The sequence below is a fragment of the Hylobates moloch genome, unplaced genomic scaffold (assembly GCF_009828535.3).
Source record: "Hylobates moloch isolate HMO894 unplaced genomic scaffold, HMol_V3 SCAFFOLD_7, whole genome shotgun sequence".
Classification (NCBI taxonomy): domain Eukaryota; kingdom Metazoa; phylum Chordata; class Mammalia; order Primates; family Hylobatidae; genus Hylobates; species Hylobates moloch.
The window spans coordinates 92,575,084-92,596,512 of NW_026652282.1; the positions used below are offsets into that span (position 1 = coordinate 92,575,084).

The 21,429-nt window shown below is 41.4% G+C and overlaps 1 protein-coding gene across 1 annotated transcript in view; it reads right to left on the reverse strand.

The window, feature by feature from the left end:
* The window catches only part of CHRDL1 (chordin like 1), a 60,044-nt gene extending 45,588 nt beyond the window's left edge, over window positions 1-14,456 (reverse strand). The window contains exons 1-2 of the mRNA XM_032757463.2: window positions 14,399-14,456; window positions 1,083-1,228 (exon numbers count right to left, since the gene is read on the reverse strand). Of these exons, the coding sequence (XP_032613354.2) occupies window positions 1,083-1,228; window positions 14,399-14,456 (204 nt within the window). The remainder of the gene's footprint in view (window positions 1-1,082; window positions 1,229-14,398) is intronic.
* Between the last annotated feature and the right edge of the window lie 6,973 nt (window positions 14,457-21,429).

Consider the following 21,429-nt stretch of genomic DNA (forward strand, 5'->3'; position numbering starts at 1 on the left):
CATAGCTTCCATTTGTAATATTCACTAGACTCTCCCTTCCAAACCAAAGGAAAAAGCTCTCTGGGGTAATACAAAACTATACAAGATGATCTGATGGCCACAGCTCAGTCTAGCACAAGGCAAGGGAGAGGATAAAATTTACTTGCTGGTTACATCTGTCTTTGCAATAATCCTGATTTCCTAAATTTCTATCTTTCAAATGTTATTCCTTAAACCTTGTTCTTAGTTCTTAGAAGCACATTCTTCTGGGGCTAGAATGATTCCTGGAAGGCCATTAGGAAAGCAAGGCCACAACGAAAATTCTCCTAAACTACGGAGATACTATATTCTTACTAAAAGTCCTAAAGGGGAAGAGATTCTATAGCCTCCCTTGACAACCCAGTGCTTAATGCCACTTGCAGGCAGAAAAGTTGTTACTACATCTAACTTCATTCCTTCCTGCTTCAGTTTAAACACTCATTTTACTCCATTTTCTAGTTCTATCTATTATATTCTCTGGACTGCATATTAGATAAGATATAATTAGTATACGTTGTTTGTAAAGTAAATGCAGTTCTTCTGACAAGTAATGTCCTGGTGGTCATCACGACCAAGCATTTATAGAGAGTTTTCTCATTGCAGGGCACTAGGAATTAACTGGTTAGTAAAATACTTCAGATATGGGAACTAACAGACAATTCATTTTCTTGTTAATTGGAGTGAGTAGCCCTAGATGGCCAAAGTGACTTTTCCACCCATAGCATTCCCAAAGCTTCAAATAATTGTGAGTCCTTCAGATGAAGGCTTTGGTGGTACAATTATAATGAAAAGGAGCGCCGATCAACACAAACAGCTCACCTTTGCCCATTTACGCAGTCCTACAGCTTTAAGACTGGGATATGATTGGGCCTGAGCCCTTCAACAGAGTTGTTCAGGGTGGGTGAAGATCAGGGAGTTTGGATTGGCAAGGAGGCTTATGATTTAATGCAACTCATGTTTTATTCAAACACCTTACAGTGCAGGCACAAATGAAAGTACAAGTACAGAGGAAGCTCTTGTATTTCAGTAGGGCCTAGCAGGAACGTTAAGATGTAGGGTCTTACCGAACAGCTGCACTGGGTGCATTGATTGGGTTGCCGATTCTGAAAGAGCCCTTCAGCCACGAACAGCTCTCCATGTTGGTAAGTTGTCCCATTGTACTCGCAAGACTTGCTGGTCACCTTATTGTTCACTGGGGGTAAGGAGTCTTCTAGAACAGGGTGGAGAAAAACCACACTGAGTATTGGCATCATTGAAAAGAATTTCATAAATGCCAACAGCAGACGGGGTTGTACTACATAGAGGGAGTTTTAAGACAGTCCCTGCTCCAGTGGCCAATGATTTTGAATAACATTAAAACAGCCAGACAAGTACAGCAGCTGACATTATGATCTATCCATCCATCCATCCATCCATCCATCCATCCATCCATCCATCCATCCATCCATCTATCCTTTTATTTGTTGACCATTTGCTGAGCACCTACTATGTGCTGGGAATTGTAATATGTGTTAGAGAGGGATCAGAGAACATGGACAAGGTCCCTGCCTAGATGGAGCTAATATTCCTAGATGAATAAGATATTATCTTTCCTGAAAGGAAGGAGTCCATGCTATCTCATTTAATCTTTTCCCCCAGTTGCTTCAGAAGGGGACCCATCTATTATAACTGCCCTGGTAACTTTATTCCCTCCCACATTTATTTATTTAGAGACTGAGTCTCACTCTGTTGCCCAGGCTGGAGTGCATGGTGCGAGCTCTGCTCACTGCAACCTCTGCCTCCTGGGTTCAAGCGATTCTCGTGCCTCAGCCTCCCAAGTAGCTGGGACTACAGGCGCCTGCCACCACGCCTGGCTATTTTTTTTTTTTTTTTTTTTTTTTTTAGTAGAGATGGGGTTTCACCATGTTGACCAGGCTGGTCTCAAACTCCTGACCTCAACTGATCCGCCTGCCCCATTCTCCCAAAGTGCTGGGATTACAGGCGTGAGCCATGGTGCCCAGCCACTGCCCACATTTTAAATCACTTTTGTGCTTATCTGTTTGTTCCAGCCTCTGTGGTTTTGCTTTTTTTTTAATCCCTCCACCAAGACTGCCCACTCCCTGACTCTTTTCCACCCATTGAAGTCCTATCTGATCTTGAAGGTTCAGCTTATGCCCCCTTTCCTCCACGAAGCATTCTCTAAATAACTCCAGCCACAATCTGGACCTCTCAAGGCATCTAATGTCTGAAGCACACAATATGACATTTGAATATTATTGAAACTCATATTTGTGAATTATAGTAACCCAGCAGACCATTTACAAAGAGATTTCACACATATTATTACAATGGAGCTTTATAACAACCCTGTGAATCAAGTAGGGTAAATTCTTACCTTCATTTTCATTTGAGGGAAATAGGATTGCTGAGGTTATGTGAATTATTTGAAGTCACAAAGCTAGTGAGAGGTGAAAAAAGGAATTGAAACCAACAAAAGATACAACCAGAGCTTGGAAAGTGCCTGCCATGAGACAGTGGAAGGAGAGAAATCAGGGGAGCTGTGTGTTTCATTAGGGAGGGGCTTAGAGAGTTGAACCATCCTTTCTTTCCATCAGTCAAAACTGTAATGAATATGAGTCTATTTTATGGTAGGTAAGTTATACCTCAATACAACCGTTTAAAAAAAAACAGAATGGGCCGGGCGCAGTGGCTCACGCCTGCAATCCCAGCACTTTGGGAGGCCGAGGCAGGCAGATCATGAGGTCAGGAGATTGAGACCATCCTGGCTAACACAGTGAAACCCCGTCTCTACTAAAAAATACAAAAAATTAGCCAGGCATGGTGGCGAGTGCCTGTAGTCCCAGCTAATGGGGAGGCTGAGGCAGGAGAATGGCGTGAACCTGGGAGGCGGAGCTTGCAGTGAGCCAAGATCACGCCACTGCCCTCCAGCCTGGGCGACAGAGCAAGACTCCATCTCAAAAAACAAACAGATAAACAAACAAACAAAAAGAATGAAATTATTCTCAGTATGTAGTGAAAATGATAAGGCTAACAATAATAACATCCATAATAATAATAATAATACACTAATAGATACCACTTATCAAGCCCTAGCTATGTGCCAGGCAGGAGTGAGTGCTTTTACATACATAATCTCATTGGCTCTTACTAATAATGTTCTGATGTAGACATTATGATTATGCCCATTTTGCAGATGAGGAAACTAAGGCTTAAGAGATTAATTGACTTGCTCAAGGTGACACAACTTGCAAGTGGCAGCACTAAGATATAACTTGATGTCTGACTGATTCTACAACCTTCCCTCATAGCCACTATCAAAAAGAGTGCCAATCACTTCAAACCTATAATAAGGAAGGGACCATTTAATTAAAAACCAAAACCCAAACCACTAGAACATGAAGGCTATGCTGTCCCTAATGTTGTGGCCTAAAATACCCAGAAAACAGATAATGCACTTCTTTTGGCTTCAGCTATTTGGGTAACTAACTCAATTCTATACTTTGCTATATAAGTTGATCTAACATCAATTTCTGAGTAATTCACTCTTAGGGTGTTTACTTATTAATGACCCTTTACAGGATATAAAGAAAGTTCCTTACTTTTGCCTTATAAAGACAGCCTTAGCTCCTAGGAAGAGTTTAACTCATACTAATTGACTCTGTCTGGGCTAAGAGGCCCTGCCCCTGCCCACAAGCGTATACAATCAGACAGCTGCAGCTGGCAGACATGAGTGAAACCCATCAGAGAAAGGACAGAAGCAGGCCCATTTGCCCCCCTGGGCTCTAATTATTCCAAATCTCAACATTTTGTGGTGAAGGAAAACTACAGTGGCCTACAAAATAATATTTGCCATGGCGTTTATGGGAGCTGGCAGATGTTTGGAATACCAAACAACAACAAAAAAAAGAAGTTTGGAATTATTTTGCCTCAAAAGAATGTGGCTTGATTTTTGAACCGGGCCTTCTACCAAGGGATCAATGGCAAGGCAACTGCAGGGTGAGATTTTCCAATGGAAGAATGATCTTGAGAATCTTCCTTGCAATAGTCTTCTGAGTAACCTGGCATTGGAGTCTATTATTCTACTCAACAGGAGATAGGGAGAAAGAGAAAGACAGGAAGACACAATAGAATCAAATAAAAAGAAACCAATTATGGTCATGCTTAAGGCTAGTTTTATGCAATAAAATTCTTAACATCTTCTCATTCTTATTTCATTCTTCCAACACCCTTATTGGTGTGTATGTTGGGGGTGGGGGGGCGAATTACTGAAAATGAGGCTACTAGTACTCCAAAAGATTTGTCCCATGTCACACAGCTGTTTAACAAGAGAGCCAACTCAGAAATATAGCTTTCCTGCCTTCAAATTTGTGCTCTTCACAGAATGGGTGTTAAAGCTTCAGAGCAGGATCACTGAGTCATAATCCCAACTCAGTGGTACCGACTCCCCACAATCTTGTACAAGGCACTTTACCTCTTTAAGCCTTAATATTTCTAGGAATGCGATATGGACTCAAATCTCCGCTTGCATCTTTAGAGGGCCAACACAGCATGCTTCCTAACTGCAGAAGGAAGAAAAGCCACCTCATACTTTACCTTCTCCTCTCCCAGATTTTCCAAGGTGGCTGGGCTAGTAACCAACTATCCTTGGAACACATTCAGTGTTCCTGACTGAAAACTAGCAGAAAATCAGTTCAAAGCAAAGCTGGCTACAGGGCCCCTCAGGGAATGCTACAATAGGAATGACCAGGCTGCATGGCTTCTAACCTCCCCCATCTCTTCTGTTTCCAGTCAAATTCCCACCTAGCACTAAGAGGAGGACTTGAGAAAAAACCATCGTAGGGTGAGCAGACAAGCACTAAGCCATATGACCACAGATGTGTCGGGAAAGAGGAGGTTTCTTCTCCCCAAGTGAGGGATGATCTCATATGTAAGCAGAACTATGATTTCTGGGATTCTCAGAAAATACCCCCTTATCCCAAATGTCTCTTACCATCTTTTCTCACACTGATGCTTAAAATGCCACTATTGGAAGTCCATTCCTCTAGGTTAAATGGCTGCCTTTTGCAATCACATTTTGTAATCCCAAGACTTCTATGAGAGGGTACACTTACACCTTGTCACTAACACCTCAGTGTGAATAACTGCCACAGGCCTTTTTTTTTTTTTTTTTTGTCCTTCAGAGCAACTGGCAAATTTTACCAAGAAGCCTGTGGTTCCACTTCACTTCTTTTTGTACACCTTTCCTCCTCTCCTGGTGTTACCCTTCTTCCCACACTCTGGAACCAAGTCCTCATGCTAACTGCTGTCTTCCCCACTCTCCCCACCCTATAAAATGATCATTTCCATAGTAGGACAGTTCTTGGATAGTCAGAAAAGCAGCTTGTATGTCAGCAGACAAATCTGCTCCCAGTGTTATAAATACTAACCTCCCCAGAGCTTTCAGAGATCAGTTGCTAATCTCCTTGACACCAAGCCATCTTTTCTTTTGCCATTGCTGCCATTACTTTGGTTGCTACTTTTCTTCTGATGGCTGAGCCTGATTCTAGCATTTCTTTGGTTCTCTGTCATTCTACTGATACAGTCCTAGAACATTTGCAGGCTACTGGGAGGTGGGTGGAGAAGGGACATGGAAATGAAGGTAAAGGCTAGAAAGAAGAGGTTATATTCCCTTTAATTGCCCGTGACACACAGAGAGACATACACATCCAACAAAGTAAAACTACATCATCTAAAGGGCTTTACCCCAGGTCTCAGAAATATATGGGAAGAGAGAATGACAAAAAGGCCATGAAAGAAACCTCTAGAATAGGATGCTATTTCTATGTGCGTATCTCACAGTGATGCAAGATAAAATAACTGAGCCTGGTCTCTGGGGTCTGCAAACATTGGTCTCTGGGGTCCCAGCTGCTGTGATCTGAATATTTGTGTGCCTCTGAAATTCATATGTTGAAATCGTAACCCCCAAGGTGATGGCTTTTAGGAGGTGGGGCCTTTGGGAGGTGATTAGGTTAAATGGGCAACATCCTCATGAATGAGATTAGTGCTTTTATTAGAAGAGGCCTGTGGGAGCTTGTTTGCCCCTTCTACTATATAGGCTCACAGGGAGAAGGCATCATCTCTGAACCAGAAACCAAGCCCTCACCAGAGAACAAATCTGATGGTACCTTGATCTTGGATTTCCACCTTCCAGAACTGTGAGAAATAAATTTCTGTTGTTTATAAGCTACTCAGTTTGTGGTGTTTTGTTATACCAGTTCAAACAGACTAAGACCCCAGCTTTGGCATGTCTTGGTTCTGTGATCTTAGGAAGGTTTGAGTATGCGTTCTACTTTACATGGCTGTGAGGTTCAGCGATAATTAATTTTAAAAAGCCCATAGGTATCTGGTACATAACATTCACAATAAATGGTAGATGATGTTGCTCTAGAAAGAGGTCACAGAGAGGAAAGCAGTAAAGTTGAAGAATATGAAGGAATTTTCCCAATTTCCGTGGATGATAACTAATTGAAAGGGGCATTTGCTTTGTACTGATGTGTATGGTAGGTGCAATGGAGACATGAGTCAAAACACTATTTCTCTCTTGTTTTCTTATTCATTCAACAAGCACTTGTGGAGGTCTTTGACTATACCTGGCACTAACAGATCCTTGACTATACATTGACAATACCTGGCATTATGTTACGTTAAAGCTACAAAGATAAATAGGACATTACCCTGACTTCAAGTAAAATCCTGCTTTCATTGGAGGGGAAGGCACGAAAAGGTGTTAAATGATAATGTATTTAAATAACACATAAAGGTTCTTAATGGAAGAGAGGTCAAATAATCACAAATTGCCAATGTTAAGTGGGGAGGAGTATCAACTGCATCAATAAGGATTCAGGTTAGATACTAAAAAATATTCCTTGCTGAAAGAGTTATTAGAAACTGAAACCACAGGCCAACTAGGCATGTAGGGAAATTATTTTCAAACTAGGTTCTGTGCTGCTTTAGGATTCTTCAGAGGTACTTGAGGGATGTGAAAAAAAAAATCCCTTCCCCATTTCTACTTCAACAGAATACCTCTTACTTTATTAGTGAATGTGTTTTTATTAGCTTTTTAAAATTTCATTTGAAGAAAGAGTTTGCTGCCATAAGACACTGTAAAACACTGGAATAGAATCTCTTCACGTATTTGCTGTTTGGGGATTAAAATCCTACTTGTCCCTAATATATAAAGAGCTTCTATAAATTGACAAGAAACAGATTCATAACCCAATGGTAAAAATGGAAAAAGGATATAAATAGACAGTTGACAGAAATGGAACTACAAGTGACCCTTAGACATGAAAAAATCAACCTCATTCATTAGAGAAATATAAATTAAAACTGCAGTGAAATATCATTTTTCTTATCAGATTTAGAAAAATCCAAAAGTTTGAATAAAACACTCTCTTGGTGAGTCTGTGAAGAATTGATTAAACACGATGAAGGGCAATTTAGCAATATCTGTTCATTTAAAAATACATATGTATTTGACCCAACAATCCTATTTTTAAGAATTCATTCTACAGATATACTTGCACATGTGTGAAACATAAAAATTATACATTGCAGCATTGTTTGTAATGGCTGAATATGGAAACAACTTCTATGTCCATTGATAGAAATCTGGTTAAATAAATGATGGCTCATTATTATAACAAAATATTATGTAGTTCTATAAAAGAATAAGTTCTCTGTGCACTAATACAGAAAGATATATTATTAAATGATGAAAACAAGGGTAAAACGATGTGCACAATAGACTACCTTTTATGTAGATAAAAAATATTTTTAAAATATATATATTCGTATTTGCTTACATTTTCATAAAAATCTGGAAAGGTATATAACTACTAAAAGTTATGGGGGGAACTACATGTTGTAGGGAGAAGATGAGAGTTGGGTGAGTGTGGGACAGGGGTGAATAAGATATTCTATTGCATTCTTTTATATGTATACCTAGGTATATAATCTATACATATACATATACATATGCATTCATATTCTTGAATGATATAAATGTATTCCTCATTAAATTTAAAGACTACGTTTGAAAAAACTTCTACTTGAAGGCCGTAGACTAGACTAGGTGAACATTTTGGGTCCCTTCCAACCATAGAAAATCAATCTTACAAAGCTGGTCATCAGAAGCCCGGCTGTATTCCCACTAGTGGGAGAGATCCTAGCTATGACTTTGTGTTCCCAGTCTTATTCCAATAATGGGTTCTCTCCACCGACATCATTGAGCCCCTCCATCTGGGCAAAGTGGAGGTTGTCACATTACTTTCTTAAACAGTGTTAAAGTAATTGTGTAAATCTGAGCTGGCTTTTAGTCCTTGGCCCAAATGGAAGGAACACAGACAAATAAGGTTGCTAGTGGGAAACCACCCATGGCCTTCTACCAGAGCACTGCTGTAATGGAGGGAGGAGCAGCTGGGAGCTAGCTGCATCTCAGTGAGGCAAAGCAAGAGCATACATCCAGGATGCAACACATATTGCAGAATGAATGTATCAAAAACAGTGGGCTGGGCACAGTGGCTGACACCTCTAATCCCAGCAGTTTAGGAGGTGAGGGCAGTGGATCACCTGAGGTCAGGAGTTCGAGTCCAGCCTAGTCAACATGGTGAAACTCCATTTCTACAAAAAATTAGCCAGGTGTGGTGGCGGGAGCCTGTTATCCCAGCTACTCTGGAGGCTGAGGCAGGATAATTGCTTGAACTTGGGAGGTGGAAGTTGCAGTGAGCTGAGGTTGCGCCACTGCACTCCAGCCTGGGCAACAAGAGCAAATCTCTATCTCAAAACAAAAACAAAAACAAAGAAGAGTAGGTGTCTGCAGCCTCCCCCCACCTCCAAAAAGTAACAATGCTCATATTCTGAGGCTACGTGGATTCAGATGACATTTTCCTTAGGATGCTCCCTGAGATCAGATGTACTGCTTCAAATGGGTGCATCAGTTGAATCAATGATGCCTACCTTTAGATTTCTTTTTTCTTTTCAGCACTTCAACTGCCTTCACTTCTTTTTCCCCTGGGCCTCTTGATGTGACGACTTAACTATATCTGCTTTCCTCGGGCACAGTCCAACGATTTCTAGATTTTCCCCAAACTCCCCTCCCCCATAAAAACTTAACTTTCCTGTGGCCCATCACATTGAGGTCATGCTGGCAGGCCTTAATACTAATCCCGTTAAGTAATTCATACTGAAATGAAAATGGTAGATAATGTTTTAAAACAGGGTCCTTTTCTAGATAATTATATTGTAACATAGGCCGTTGATGTTTTATTCATAATGAGGCTGTAGAGCACAGGGTAAAGAGTATGAAACTTTCTAGAACTTAAGACCTGAATGAGGGAACTTGCTGAAAATGCAGCTTCCAAGACCTGTCCTAGGGAGAGGAGAAGCCTTACTTCAGAGTGTCCCATTTGGATTCAAATTAAAGCTCCATTACTAATTATTGCTTATTAGCTGAGCAAATTCTTAGCATCTCTGAGTCTGTTTCTCCATCTATAAAATGGTGATGATAATGGTACCTACCCCATAGGTTGTTGGGATGATCAAACAAGGTAAGACATATAATCTGTTCAGCATAGTACCAGGAACATATTAATGCCCAATAAATGCAATTGTTGTTCTTTTACTACTAGCTATAAATGATAGGGTTTCTGGAGGGCAGAAAGCAGGCTGGTAGGGAAAGAGATGTGGGGCTACTTAACCCTTACAGTGGCCACCCTCTTACCACACTGGCAGACCCTGCCTCTGTATAAGGCTTATGCTGAACTCCAAAGTAGCAGCGACATTTACTTTTCAATCAGTATTATATACTGTAAATTTTAGAAATTCTCAACACCTGTAATGTAATGACAAGGTTTATTTTTACTCCTGTGCGGTCTTTCACAGCCCTGTAGAACTTCTCAAAAATTGTCAGATCCCAAGTGGTAACTAGAAATTCACTTCTGAGCCATCATATCCACTAAGAATCCTTTTATGCCTCAGCTCCTGGGCGAACACCATCTGCCCCATTTTCCCATCTCAGTGGGAAGACTGTCAGGTGTGATTTAGCCAAGCAGTTGCTTTCTAGCCAGAGCCATTTACCAAACACATGGACTCTACTTTGGACTTATTGAGCACTCTAGACAGGTGGATTTATGCTCAGAAGGGTCACAAAGGTATTTGTGATTATGATTCCATCCCCTAAAGGGCATGGAAGAGAGAGAAAAAGTGAACTCCTTGGCCAACACTCCCATTGTATTTTATTTTATTATTATTATTTTTAGAGTTGGGGTCTCACTCTGTTGCCCAGGCTGGAGTGCAGTGGTGTGATCATGGCTCATTGCAGCCTCAAACTCCTGGGATCAACTGATCTTCTTGCCTCAGCCTCCTGAGGTGCTAGGATTACAGGCTTGAACTGCCATGGCTCCCACTGTATTTTAACCATCATTTCCAGTGTCCTCTCCTGCAACACGTTTTCCAGAATTGCTAAACAAAAGTAATTGTTGATTGGTTTGACTTTCATCTTTGTTTTAGGTCACTATTGAAGGTGCTTTTCAGAAGGGATTTAATATTTTTAGTTTAGGAAGCCTCTCCATTTCCCCCTTCACACATCCTTTGGCCTCCCACCCTTCATTGCCCAGCTCTTGTCTTGCCTTTTCAAGAAAACTTCACTTTAGACATGAAGTCCTTGCCCACGCCTATGTCCTGAATGGTATTGCCTAGGTTTTCTTGTAGGATTTTAATGGTTTTAGGTCTAACATATAAGTCTTTAATCCATCTTGAATTAATTTTTGTATAAGGTGTAAGGAAGGGATCCAGTTGCAGCTTTCTCTACACACCAAAAGCAATGGCAACAAAAGCCAAAATTGACAAATGGGATCTCATTAAACTAAAGAGCTTCTGCACAGCAAAAGAAACTACCATCAGAGTGAACAGGCAACCTACAGAATGGGAGAAAATTTTTGCAACCTACTCATCTGACAAAGGGCTAATATCCAGAATCTACAATGAACTCAAACAAATTTACAAGAAAAAAACAAACAACCCCATCAAAAAGTGGGCAAAGGACATGAACAGACACTTCTCAAAAGAAGACATTTATGCAGCCAGAAAACACATGAAGAAATGCTCATCATCACTGGCCAGCAGAGAAATGCAAATCAAAACCACAGTGAGATACCATCTCACACCAGTTAGAATGGCCATCATTAAAAAATCAGGAAACAACAGGTGCTGGAGAGGATGTGGAGAAATAGGAACACTTTTACACTGTTGGTGGGACTGTAAACTAGTTCAACCATTGTGGAAGTCAGTGTGGCGATTCCTCAGGGATCTAGAACTAGAAATACCATTTGACCCAGCCATCCCATTACTGGGTATATACCCAAAGGAGTATAAATCATGCTGCTATAAAGACACATGCACACATATGTTTATTGCGGCACTATTCACAATAGCAAAGACTTGGAACCAACCCAAATGTCCAACAACAATAGACTGGATTAAGAAAATGTGGCACATATACACCATGGAATACTATGCAGCCATAAAAAATGATGAGTTCGTGTCCTTTGTAGGGACATGGATGAAACTGGAAAACATCATTCTCAGTAAACTATCGCAAGGACAAAAAACCAAACACCGCATGTTCTCACTCATAGGTGGGAATTGAACAATGAGAACTCATGGACACAGGAAGGGGAACATCACATTCCGGGTACTGTTGTGGGGTGGGGGGTGGGGGGGGCGGGGACAGCATTAGGAGATATACCTAATCCTAAATGACGAGCTAATGGGTGCAGGAAATCAACATGGCACATGGATACATATGTAACAAACCTGCACATTGTGCACATGTACCCTAAAACCTAAAGTATAATAAAAAAACCAAAACAAAACAAAACAAAACAAAAAACAAAAAAAAAAAGAAAACTTCACTTGATTACTTCTGCACTTGATGGTCTCTTTGTGGGAAGGGAAAGCAATCAATACAGCAGATTGCTTCTGCGATGGTAGAGCTTCCAAAGGTGGCAAGTTCATTATGTCCCTAAACTCTCTTCCTCTCCACCCTGCCAGAATGCCTGACATGCCCCCAGATTCAGTTATTAGTTAGAGAAGGGCCCTATCTTTCCCAGAGGTTTAATATCTTCACAGTAATGAGTGCACAAGACTGGAACTATTCCCCAGTAAAGAGAAAGGCGCTGTTGGGGGGAATCCCACAATGAGATACCACTTCACATCCACTAGGATGGCTATAATAAAAAAGACAGTAATAACAAGGGTTAGCAAGTAGGTGGAGAAATTGGAACCCTTATACAGTGCTGGTGAGAATGTAAAAAAATATAATAGTACAGCTGCTTTGGAAGATAATCTAGCAGTCTCTCAAAAAGTTGAGCATAGAGTTACCAATATGAACCACCAATTCCACTCCCAGGTATATACACAAAAAAACTGAAAGAAGGAACTGAAACAGATATGTGTATATGAAAGTTTATAGCAGCATTATTCATAATAGTTAAAAGATGGAAACAACACAAATGTCCATCAGTAGATGAATGGATGAACAAAATATGGTATATCCATAAAATGTAATATTATTGTTATAATGGATGAACCTTGAAAAATTCTGCTAAGTGAAAAAAAGGCCAGTGTCAAAACAATACATACTGTACAATTCCATTTACATTAAATGTCCAAAATAGGCAAATCCATAGAGAGATAAAGAAGAATAGTGGATGCCAGGAGCTGGGGGAAGGGGAGAATGGGAGTGACTACTAGTAGGTATGGGATTCTTTTAGAGATGACGAAAATATTCTGGAGTTAGATAGTGGTGATGGATGCAACATCTTGTAAATATACTAAAACCAACTTTACAGCATAAAAGGGTGAATTTTACAGTATGTAAACCTCAGTATGTATGTATACCTCAATAAAGCTGTTACCAAAAAAAAAAAACTAACCTCCAAACATTATATGATACAAACACAAAGGCTGGGTATCAGAGTGGAGCAGGCCTGGAAAAAATGAAGGTGCTTTGTAGGTGATAGGCAGATGAAGAAGAGAAAGGTAAATTAAAAAGAAAGGGAGAATCACAAATGGGTAGAGGGAGTCAATCTCAAGTCATAATTTTGCCTAGTGCCCCCAGCCGTGGTGTATCCACTTTGGGAGATGGAGTGGGTCAGCCAGACAGCTCACCTAAAGGAGGGGGTGATGGGGGGAAGATTTTCCTGCTTGAAAGCTTCCAGGAGACTCTGTGGGACCACACCTTCAACAAGACTAGTGGCCTCCCTACTTCTACGCTTGGCCCAACCCCCACTGAGGTCCCAGGCCAGGAAATTCTTGTAGCAGATTCAACAGATCACTCTGCAGCTAAACAGACAGACACAACACTCTGTCCCAACCAAGAAGGTGCCGAGTGAGAGGAAACAGTCATCTGCTGCTCCAGCTGGCGAGAAGAGAGTGGAAGAGGGCGCTGAAAGCTCACACCCTAGTCTAATCCCAGCTCTCCCCCTCCTCATCCGGACCCCATCTGCAGGCTGTTTTTCATCCCACTTCCGTCAATGTTTCAGCTGCTGTCAGTCAGTAGCTGACCCTGCCTGAATATGCCGTCTTGTCAGACAGATGGCTAGGAAGGATGGCTCGAGGAAAGACTGTGCAAGAAAGGGCCACATCTCTGTGAAGCAAAGAGTGCTTGCAAATGGCATAGATTTGGGTTTTTTTGGGGGGGTGGGGGGAGAGCCCATGTATTCTTAGCTAAGTTGTACTATTTGTTTGCTGTGTGATGGAACTGCTATCACTTTGCACCTTTAGGCTTCAGTTTCTAAAGAACTTTCTGTGTGGATATGTGTATGTGTGTGTCGGAGGTAAGCATTTCACCTGCTTCTCTTTCACAGGGATATATTATAAAGAATAAAAACGATTATGTTTTTTAAGAAGATTCAGGGAGTAAAGAAGCAACATACAACAAAGTCAACTGATTATGATTATCTCCTGCTTACCAAATGCATTCTATCTGAAGGCAAAAAGAGATGTATAATTTTGTCTGCTTTGGTGGTCCAGTGTCCAGAGTTACTACATCCCACAGAAGTTAGAAAAGTCCCTTCAGCTTGTGATGTGCTGCCTTACGGGTAGCAACTCTAGTCTTGCAGTGTCAGTCACCTGCTTGTGAGTAAGCACACCCCAAAGACTGGAGTTCCACGTATGGACCCACATCACAGCATGGCCCAGCCAGGGTCATGAAGTTCATGTCAAAGATGTATCCCCTGAGGATGTGCCACTTGGCTAAAGAATGCTCTACCTCTGACTGGCCAATTCGGCCCTGACTCATGCTAGCCCCAACTGCCCCCACAGACTACTCTTTGCTTACTCATATCCAGCCCCCGGGGCCCATCAAACACACTCTGATTTTCTGCAGCAACTCTCATGGTCTGCCTGTCTGTATCCTACCATCTAGCACCTAATATAAAGAGTGCCGCTTTTTAAGTGACCAGTAAGTGCAAAGGAGACAGGGCCTATGCCTTCTACTTCTCTATCTCCTGCTGACTCCAGCATTAGAACACAGCATGCTGGCTGGGTGCAGTGGCTCATGACTGTAATCCCAGCACTTTGGGAGGCCGAGGTGGGTGGATCACCTGAGGTCAGGAGTTCGAGACCAGCCTGGCCAACATGGTGAAACCCTGTCTCTACTAAAAATACAAAAATTAGCCTGGTGTGGTGGCAGGTGCCTGTAATCCCAGCTAGTCAGGAGGCTAAGGCAGGATCATTGGTTAAGCCTGGGAGGCAGAGGTTGCATTGAGCCGAGATTGCACTGCTGCAGCGCACAGTCTGTGCTGTAGATCGCACAGCCTGGGCAACAAGAGCAAAACTCCGACTCAAAAAAAATAAAAAAAAAAAAAAAATAAATAAATAAATAAATAAAAGAACAGAGCACGGCAAGAAGGAACAAATATTCAAATAGTGATACATGCTAATTTTGAGAGTCTGGTATTAATTTCATTAACATATAAATATGCATATCTAGAGGCAAGGTGAGTCTTCATTTAAGGGCAGATAGCTGGAGAGAAATAAGTATGATTTTCAAAAGTGATTCAGAAGGTGAGTTACAGAATCGATTTCTTCTGGGGAAAGGGTCTGTGGGTTCAATCAGATTCTCAGGATTTCATGACCCAAAAGAAGTACCCTCTCTATTGCCATACAAAGCAGGGGGGCTGTGGATTTCACTTCAGCAGTATGAGATCTCTGCAAACAACTCTGACCAGATTCTGCGGCTCTAAGGTTATGCACACTTGTTTTCAGCTTTCTGTGTGCTAAGAGTACTTACTTGTGGAAGTTTCTCATAATCCAATCTTCAGAGGCAACCTCTATGTTCTTTCCTGTCAAAATTTCTTCTTCCACTTTACTGAACAGCTTTATCATCAGCTCCATTATTCAGCTCATGGACCATTCCAATCTCATTACATAAGCCTCCTAGGGTTCTATCTCCAAGAGGAAACTGGAAATGGCCTTCTCTTTTGACAGATAGAAATGAGGCCCAGATATGCCAAGGGGACACTGCTATTTAGTGCCAAAGCAAAGATTCAAATTTAGGTCTCTTCATTTTTACCTAGAGCCACAAAACATGAGGGCTAGAGAAGCCCACTAAAATCCAGTCTAATAATTGAGGAAGATAAAACACAAATCCCTCTGTTTTCAGAGGCTAATTCCTCAACCTCAAATCTTCACGTGAACTTGGATTATGTAGCCCAACAAAAAGAATCCCTTCCGTGGTGAATCTGATAGATTTGTATTGTTCCTTTACTACCGTACTATGGGTTTTAAAAACCTCTAATTATCAGGAGGTGTAATGTTAAATCAATGATTCTTCACGATGCCTCATTGTTAATAACAGGTTATGTGGTAATGTTGTCACTCACTGCCTTCCTCTTCTCCCTGAATAAATTAAGAATGAGTTCTACTATTACTTGGTTAGTTCTAATCCTTTAAGAACTAGACTTTTTTTTTGAAGGTCAATGACCCTTTGAAATGGACAAATTAGTCACTACCCTCAAGCAGCATTTACAGAAACAATGCGAGGCATCTGGATGAGACAGTGGGGAGTTCAGTCAAGCATTCCTTTGTATTGCCTACACCAGCATTTCCCAAGTCTGCTCTGCAGAGCACTACTAGTCCACAAGATGCTCTGTGAAAACAAAATTCTGTGCTTAAATAACGTTGGGAAAAGATCCACATTCAACATTCACGGTGTCCCTTTCAATGTGTTAAAAGGATCTCATAAGTCCCATAGTAAAGGAACCTGTTTAATGACAAGTCAGCATTTTCTCTGACTTTACTTATCCAGCAGATTCTTTTTTTCACCTAGGTAACAACTATGAACACCCCAGAAACACTCCTTGGAAAGCACTGCCCTGCACCACATCAAAACCTAGATATTTTGAGGATCTGGATATTCGCCATCTCGTGGACACTATTCTCTGCCGAATCCAGAACCGCACTCCCAACTTCAGTCACACTCAACCTTCAGCTAAGACCTAACATGTTTCTCCTAGATGGCTGATAGTATCTCCAGTATCTTTTCTTTCATTAGCAAGCCCTATAAATCAAGAGAAAACGCTCCCCTGTGAAATACTGTACAGTGCTAATAACCAGAACCACTTGCAACAACAGCCCAATGACATCAGGCACCTGGAGACACAAAGAAGTCAAGTCCAGGAGGTGGTATTTTTCCTGTATATGATGAGAAGCCAGGGAAGTTATTTAAATAGTGAAATGATTTGATGAGATTTACATTTTTGGAAAACTATTCTGAGATGATTGGAAAAGAGATAATGAGCTCGGGGACAGGATATGTCAGGAGGTGACTGAAAGGGCCCATTGCTATCACATTAGGCACTAAAGGAAGAAAAGAGGCATTTGGTACTTGAAGATTAATTGAGAAAAGTTATCCCCCAAGGCGCGTATTATTTTGTTTGGAAAACTGTTAGCAGCTGGCTTCAGAAAGTGGGCCCTGGAGGTCACTGGCAGAGGATGCAAGGAAAGTGGTGGCACACAAGGCTCCAGGCTGCTGGAGCAGTAGGAACGCTGTTAGGAAAATTCAGTCTACCTCTTCCTGACCACCAAGGGAGGCAGCTCATCTGCCATGTCATGAAACTACTAGAGGAAAAGACGAAGTATCATTTTGCTTCTCCTAGGAAATTCTTTAAGAACCCAGACCAAAATTTCGGATGCGGGGAGAGTTATTTAGTTAAGACTACACAATACACAGAAAGGAAAGGGAAGGTGTTAGGAAATCTAGATTCTAAAGAACTCCACCACTAATTGCCATGGGATGGTGACAATTCCTTAGGAAAGGAAGGTGTGAAAAGTAAAAATATGTCAAATATTAATAAAAATTTCCAGTTTGAAACTGGGCTTTTTTTTGATAGCCAGATGCTCATATTAAAGTGATTAGAGTGAAAAGTGATGATACGGGTCAGAGATCAAACAAGTAAATAAGGTATATTATCATCTTTGGACTTACCAAGGCTGGAAAAATAATATGAGATTCAGTCATTGCTTTAGACCGATAATTCTCAAAAGGGGAACAAGGAGACCATGGTGTCTGGTGGGAGTGGTTTCAAACTCCACATACCACCTCATCCCTGATTGAGAATCACTGCACATGATGAAAGATGTCACTGATAGGTGTAGAATATATGCAAACAATTTAGAGGCAAAAAGAGTCTGAGGATCACAGTTCCAATAATGACAACAACCACACCAATAAGATTAGGAACTAATATTTACTGGCTCGTGCTTACACTGAGCTGGCTCTGTGCTCAGGGCTTCAGGTTGATATTCATTAGTTCTTTTCTCCCTATGTCCACCCTCTAAGGTGATTATTGCTATTATCTACAGTTATAGATGAGGAAACAAAGGCTAGGAAGTGGCCAGCCAGGAGTGACCCCAGAAGTGGAGCTATACTATATTGCTCTAGAGATGGATTTTGCATTATCAGAAACTCCAGCTAGGATAAAATAGCTACCTATTTCTGACACTGTAATGGCTTTTTCTAAGTTATCCCCACTATTTCCTCTGGAAAGGAAGCTACTCTGTCTCACACACGGACACATAGAAGGTCCAAAAAATATAAGGTAGCTAATCAAAAGGAAGTACTTGACTACCTTACCTCATATTAGCCTTTAATGGCTGCAGAGAATGAAAGAGAGGGCAGGGAGACTATCACTGTGGGTTGTACCTTCTGGATAGGAGAAGGAGGGAATGTTTAAGAACTGCAGATTACTTCACTTCTTACTGGGCCAATGGAATAATCTTGGAAAGAACAATTCCCCTGCAGAATCTAAAAAATAGTGTCTAGATAGCCAGCTCCTCTTCTCCAAAAATCACCAACCCTCTACTCAAAGTGTGGTATGGGAACCAGCAGCATTAATACCACCTGATTGCTAGTTAGAAATGCAGAGTCTCACATCCTCACTCCAGACCTATTGAATCATCGTCTGCACTTCAGTAAGATTCCCAGTGATTCAGATTCTAAGAGTTCACCTTATTCAGAACCTTCAATAATGCTGTAGAAACAAGTCAGCTTCTCAAAGGTTAATGAGTCTTGAGAAGCCTTTTTACTACCTGTACCGGACAAACACATGTCATATTTGTTCCATATGGCCTCAATCCACACTCCAGTGAGGTATAAAGGCAGGCAATCTTAGAACTGAGCTCCTTGCCCTCCATGACCTTTGTTTCCAACTCCCATCTCTGCAAGAAATGTCAAATACAGAACAGGATTCTGGGAAAGTGAGGGTATCTACTCCCAATTAAAAAAAAATTACAACTACAGTAGTTCTCAACTGTGGCCAACTTTCCCCCAGGGGACATTTGGCAATGTCTGGAGACATTTTTGGTTGTCACGAGTTGAGAAGGGTACTCTGGCATCTAGTGGGTAGAGGTCAGAGAAGCTGCTAAACGTCCCACAATGCACAGGATAGACGATATGACAAAGAATTATCTGGCCCCAAAGTGTTTGCGAAGCTCTGGACTAGAAAAAATAATAGATACAAATCATCTAATCCCTAAATGTTTGAAATATAGCTAGGGAGAAAAGGAACATAAAAGTGCTTTCACCATTCTGGTGAACAGCTTTAGATTAGACAGCAAAGATCTAGCTGTCCCTTGAAGAAGTGATACACTCCTTTGGCTCACATCAAACTTAGAGTTGAGCCTTTCTTTGAGCTGAAGTTCATCTCCAAAACTATACCATATAAAACCAACTGCTCAGGAAGTCACAATAGACACAGAAATATCTTTTTCACAAATGCCAGTCTTCAAACCGAGCATTAAATAAAACAAGAAGAAGCCATGCCTTATTTTTTTCCTCCTGTTCTCAACAAACAACATATATCACGAAGTAATTGAAAATAGAAAACACCTGAACTGAGAAGTAGCTATAAGAAATACCACGCCTGTAATCCCAGCACTTTGGGAGGCCGAGGCGGGTGGATCATGAGGTCAAGAGATTGAGAGCATCCCGGCTAACATGGTGAAACCCCGTCTCTCCTAAAAATACAAAAAATTAGCCAGGCATGGTGGCGGGCACTTGTAGTCCCAGCTACTTGGGAGGCTGAGGCAGGACAATGGCATGAACCTGGGAGGTGGAGCTTGTAGTGAGCCGAGATTGCGCCATTGCACTCCAGCCTGGGTGACAGAGCGAGACTCCTTCAAAAAAAAAAAAAAAAAGAATAGGATTAACATAATTCTATGTGAGTGTGTTAAAGGACTCTGAATGCCCTGGTAGCCAAGCCAAAAATGGAACAAAGATTAGTTATATAGCTCCAATTTTAATGGTTTCCTTTTACTTTTTAAGAACGGTTTACGCCCAGTTTAGGATTCAGAATGAATTTCCTAGGATCATTGCTCATGATACCACTGAATGTCATCTATTTCACGTTCCTGCCCCAGGATACATATCCCAAACCTGTATCAGTGAGAATGCAAGTGCTCTTACATATGGGTCCAGAGGCCATGTGAATTATGAAGTAAAATGTAAGGACTGGCGAAATTGCATTTATCTAAGGCCTCTGTGGTCAGGACTAGTCTCCCATTCAACCAAGGCCTATGGTGCTCTGTAAGGGGCAAACATTTCAATATTGAGAGTATGTTGGTGAAGACTTCAGTTAAGACTCAGTCAGATTGAACTCTTTCTACAAAAAATCACCCTTGCTCAAGACAAGTATGCAGCGGAATACACAATGTTGTGTGCTCATTAAACCCATCTCCATCCTCCACTCCTGGCACCCAGCTACACTGCATTCCACAGTCTCGCCTGCAGTTAGGTGGAGCCACGTGAATGAGTTCCAGTCCATTGAATGTGGGAAGAAATGATAAACATGCCTTAGAAGACTGACCTATAAAACGTCCTGCAAAACTCTCCTTGCTTTCTTTTCCCTAAACTAAGGACCACATACCAGAGGCTCCAGTGATGAACTGTGAGACTCTAGAGGAAAGAAAGACCACTAGAGTGAAAGGGGCCTGGGTCCCTGAATGACTGCATGGAGAAAAAGCCCTCCCTCACCATAGGCCCCTCCACTCCCACATTCATTGTCTTTAGTCACTAAGATTTGGGGATTGTTAGAGCAATGGGCTTATCCTGACTAATTCTTTTGTCTTTGCAAATATATTCCTTCTTCTAAAATCATGGGCCATATGTTTCACTTTAGTCCATAATACTGCATTAATATCACCTATACTTTCTACCTTTCACATTCCATATTCCTCTTCCCTCTTGATAACTGCTCTCCATAGCACCAAGGGAAGGAACTGCCTCAAGTCAATATGCTTAGAACTTCCTCTCTGATTCAAATTCCCATTAAAAGTAAACTAAAGTGAAATCAAAACCAGAGTTATGGGAGGTCCAATTTTTCTCAGGCTTGCTGCCCAATGGCAATCAACCCTTGGATCCAATGGCATGTAAGACCTGGCTCTGAGGCCTGACTTCATGTTCATGCTGGTCTACACAGCATTTTAGGGAATAATTACTGTCCCAATGCTTTAGTCCCTAAGTTGTCCCTTCCCCACGTATCAATGTCAATGACCAGCATGGCTGAGGAAGGCCAGGTAGGTTTGGACAAAAGATACAAATAGGCCAGATAACCTAAAGGTAGGCAAGGAATGACATGAAGAAGAAACTGAAAAGCAGTTCTTAGAGTGTGTGGTTGTCATTAGGGCTTTCCATCAATATTCAAATTCTCCTCCTTCCAGGCACATGGTAGTATTGCATTTCCCTGTCTTGTAGAAGTCAAGTCATGGTCGTTTGACTTGCTCTGGCCAATGCCAGATGAGCAGAAGTAATCTGTGTCACTCCTGGCCAAAAGTCTTAAACAGCCAGGCCACAGTTTGTTATATTCCCTT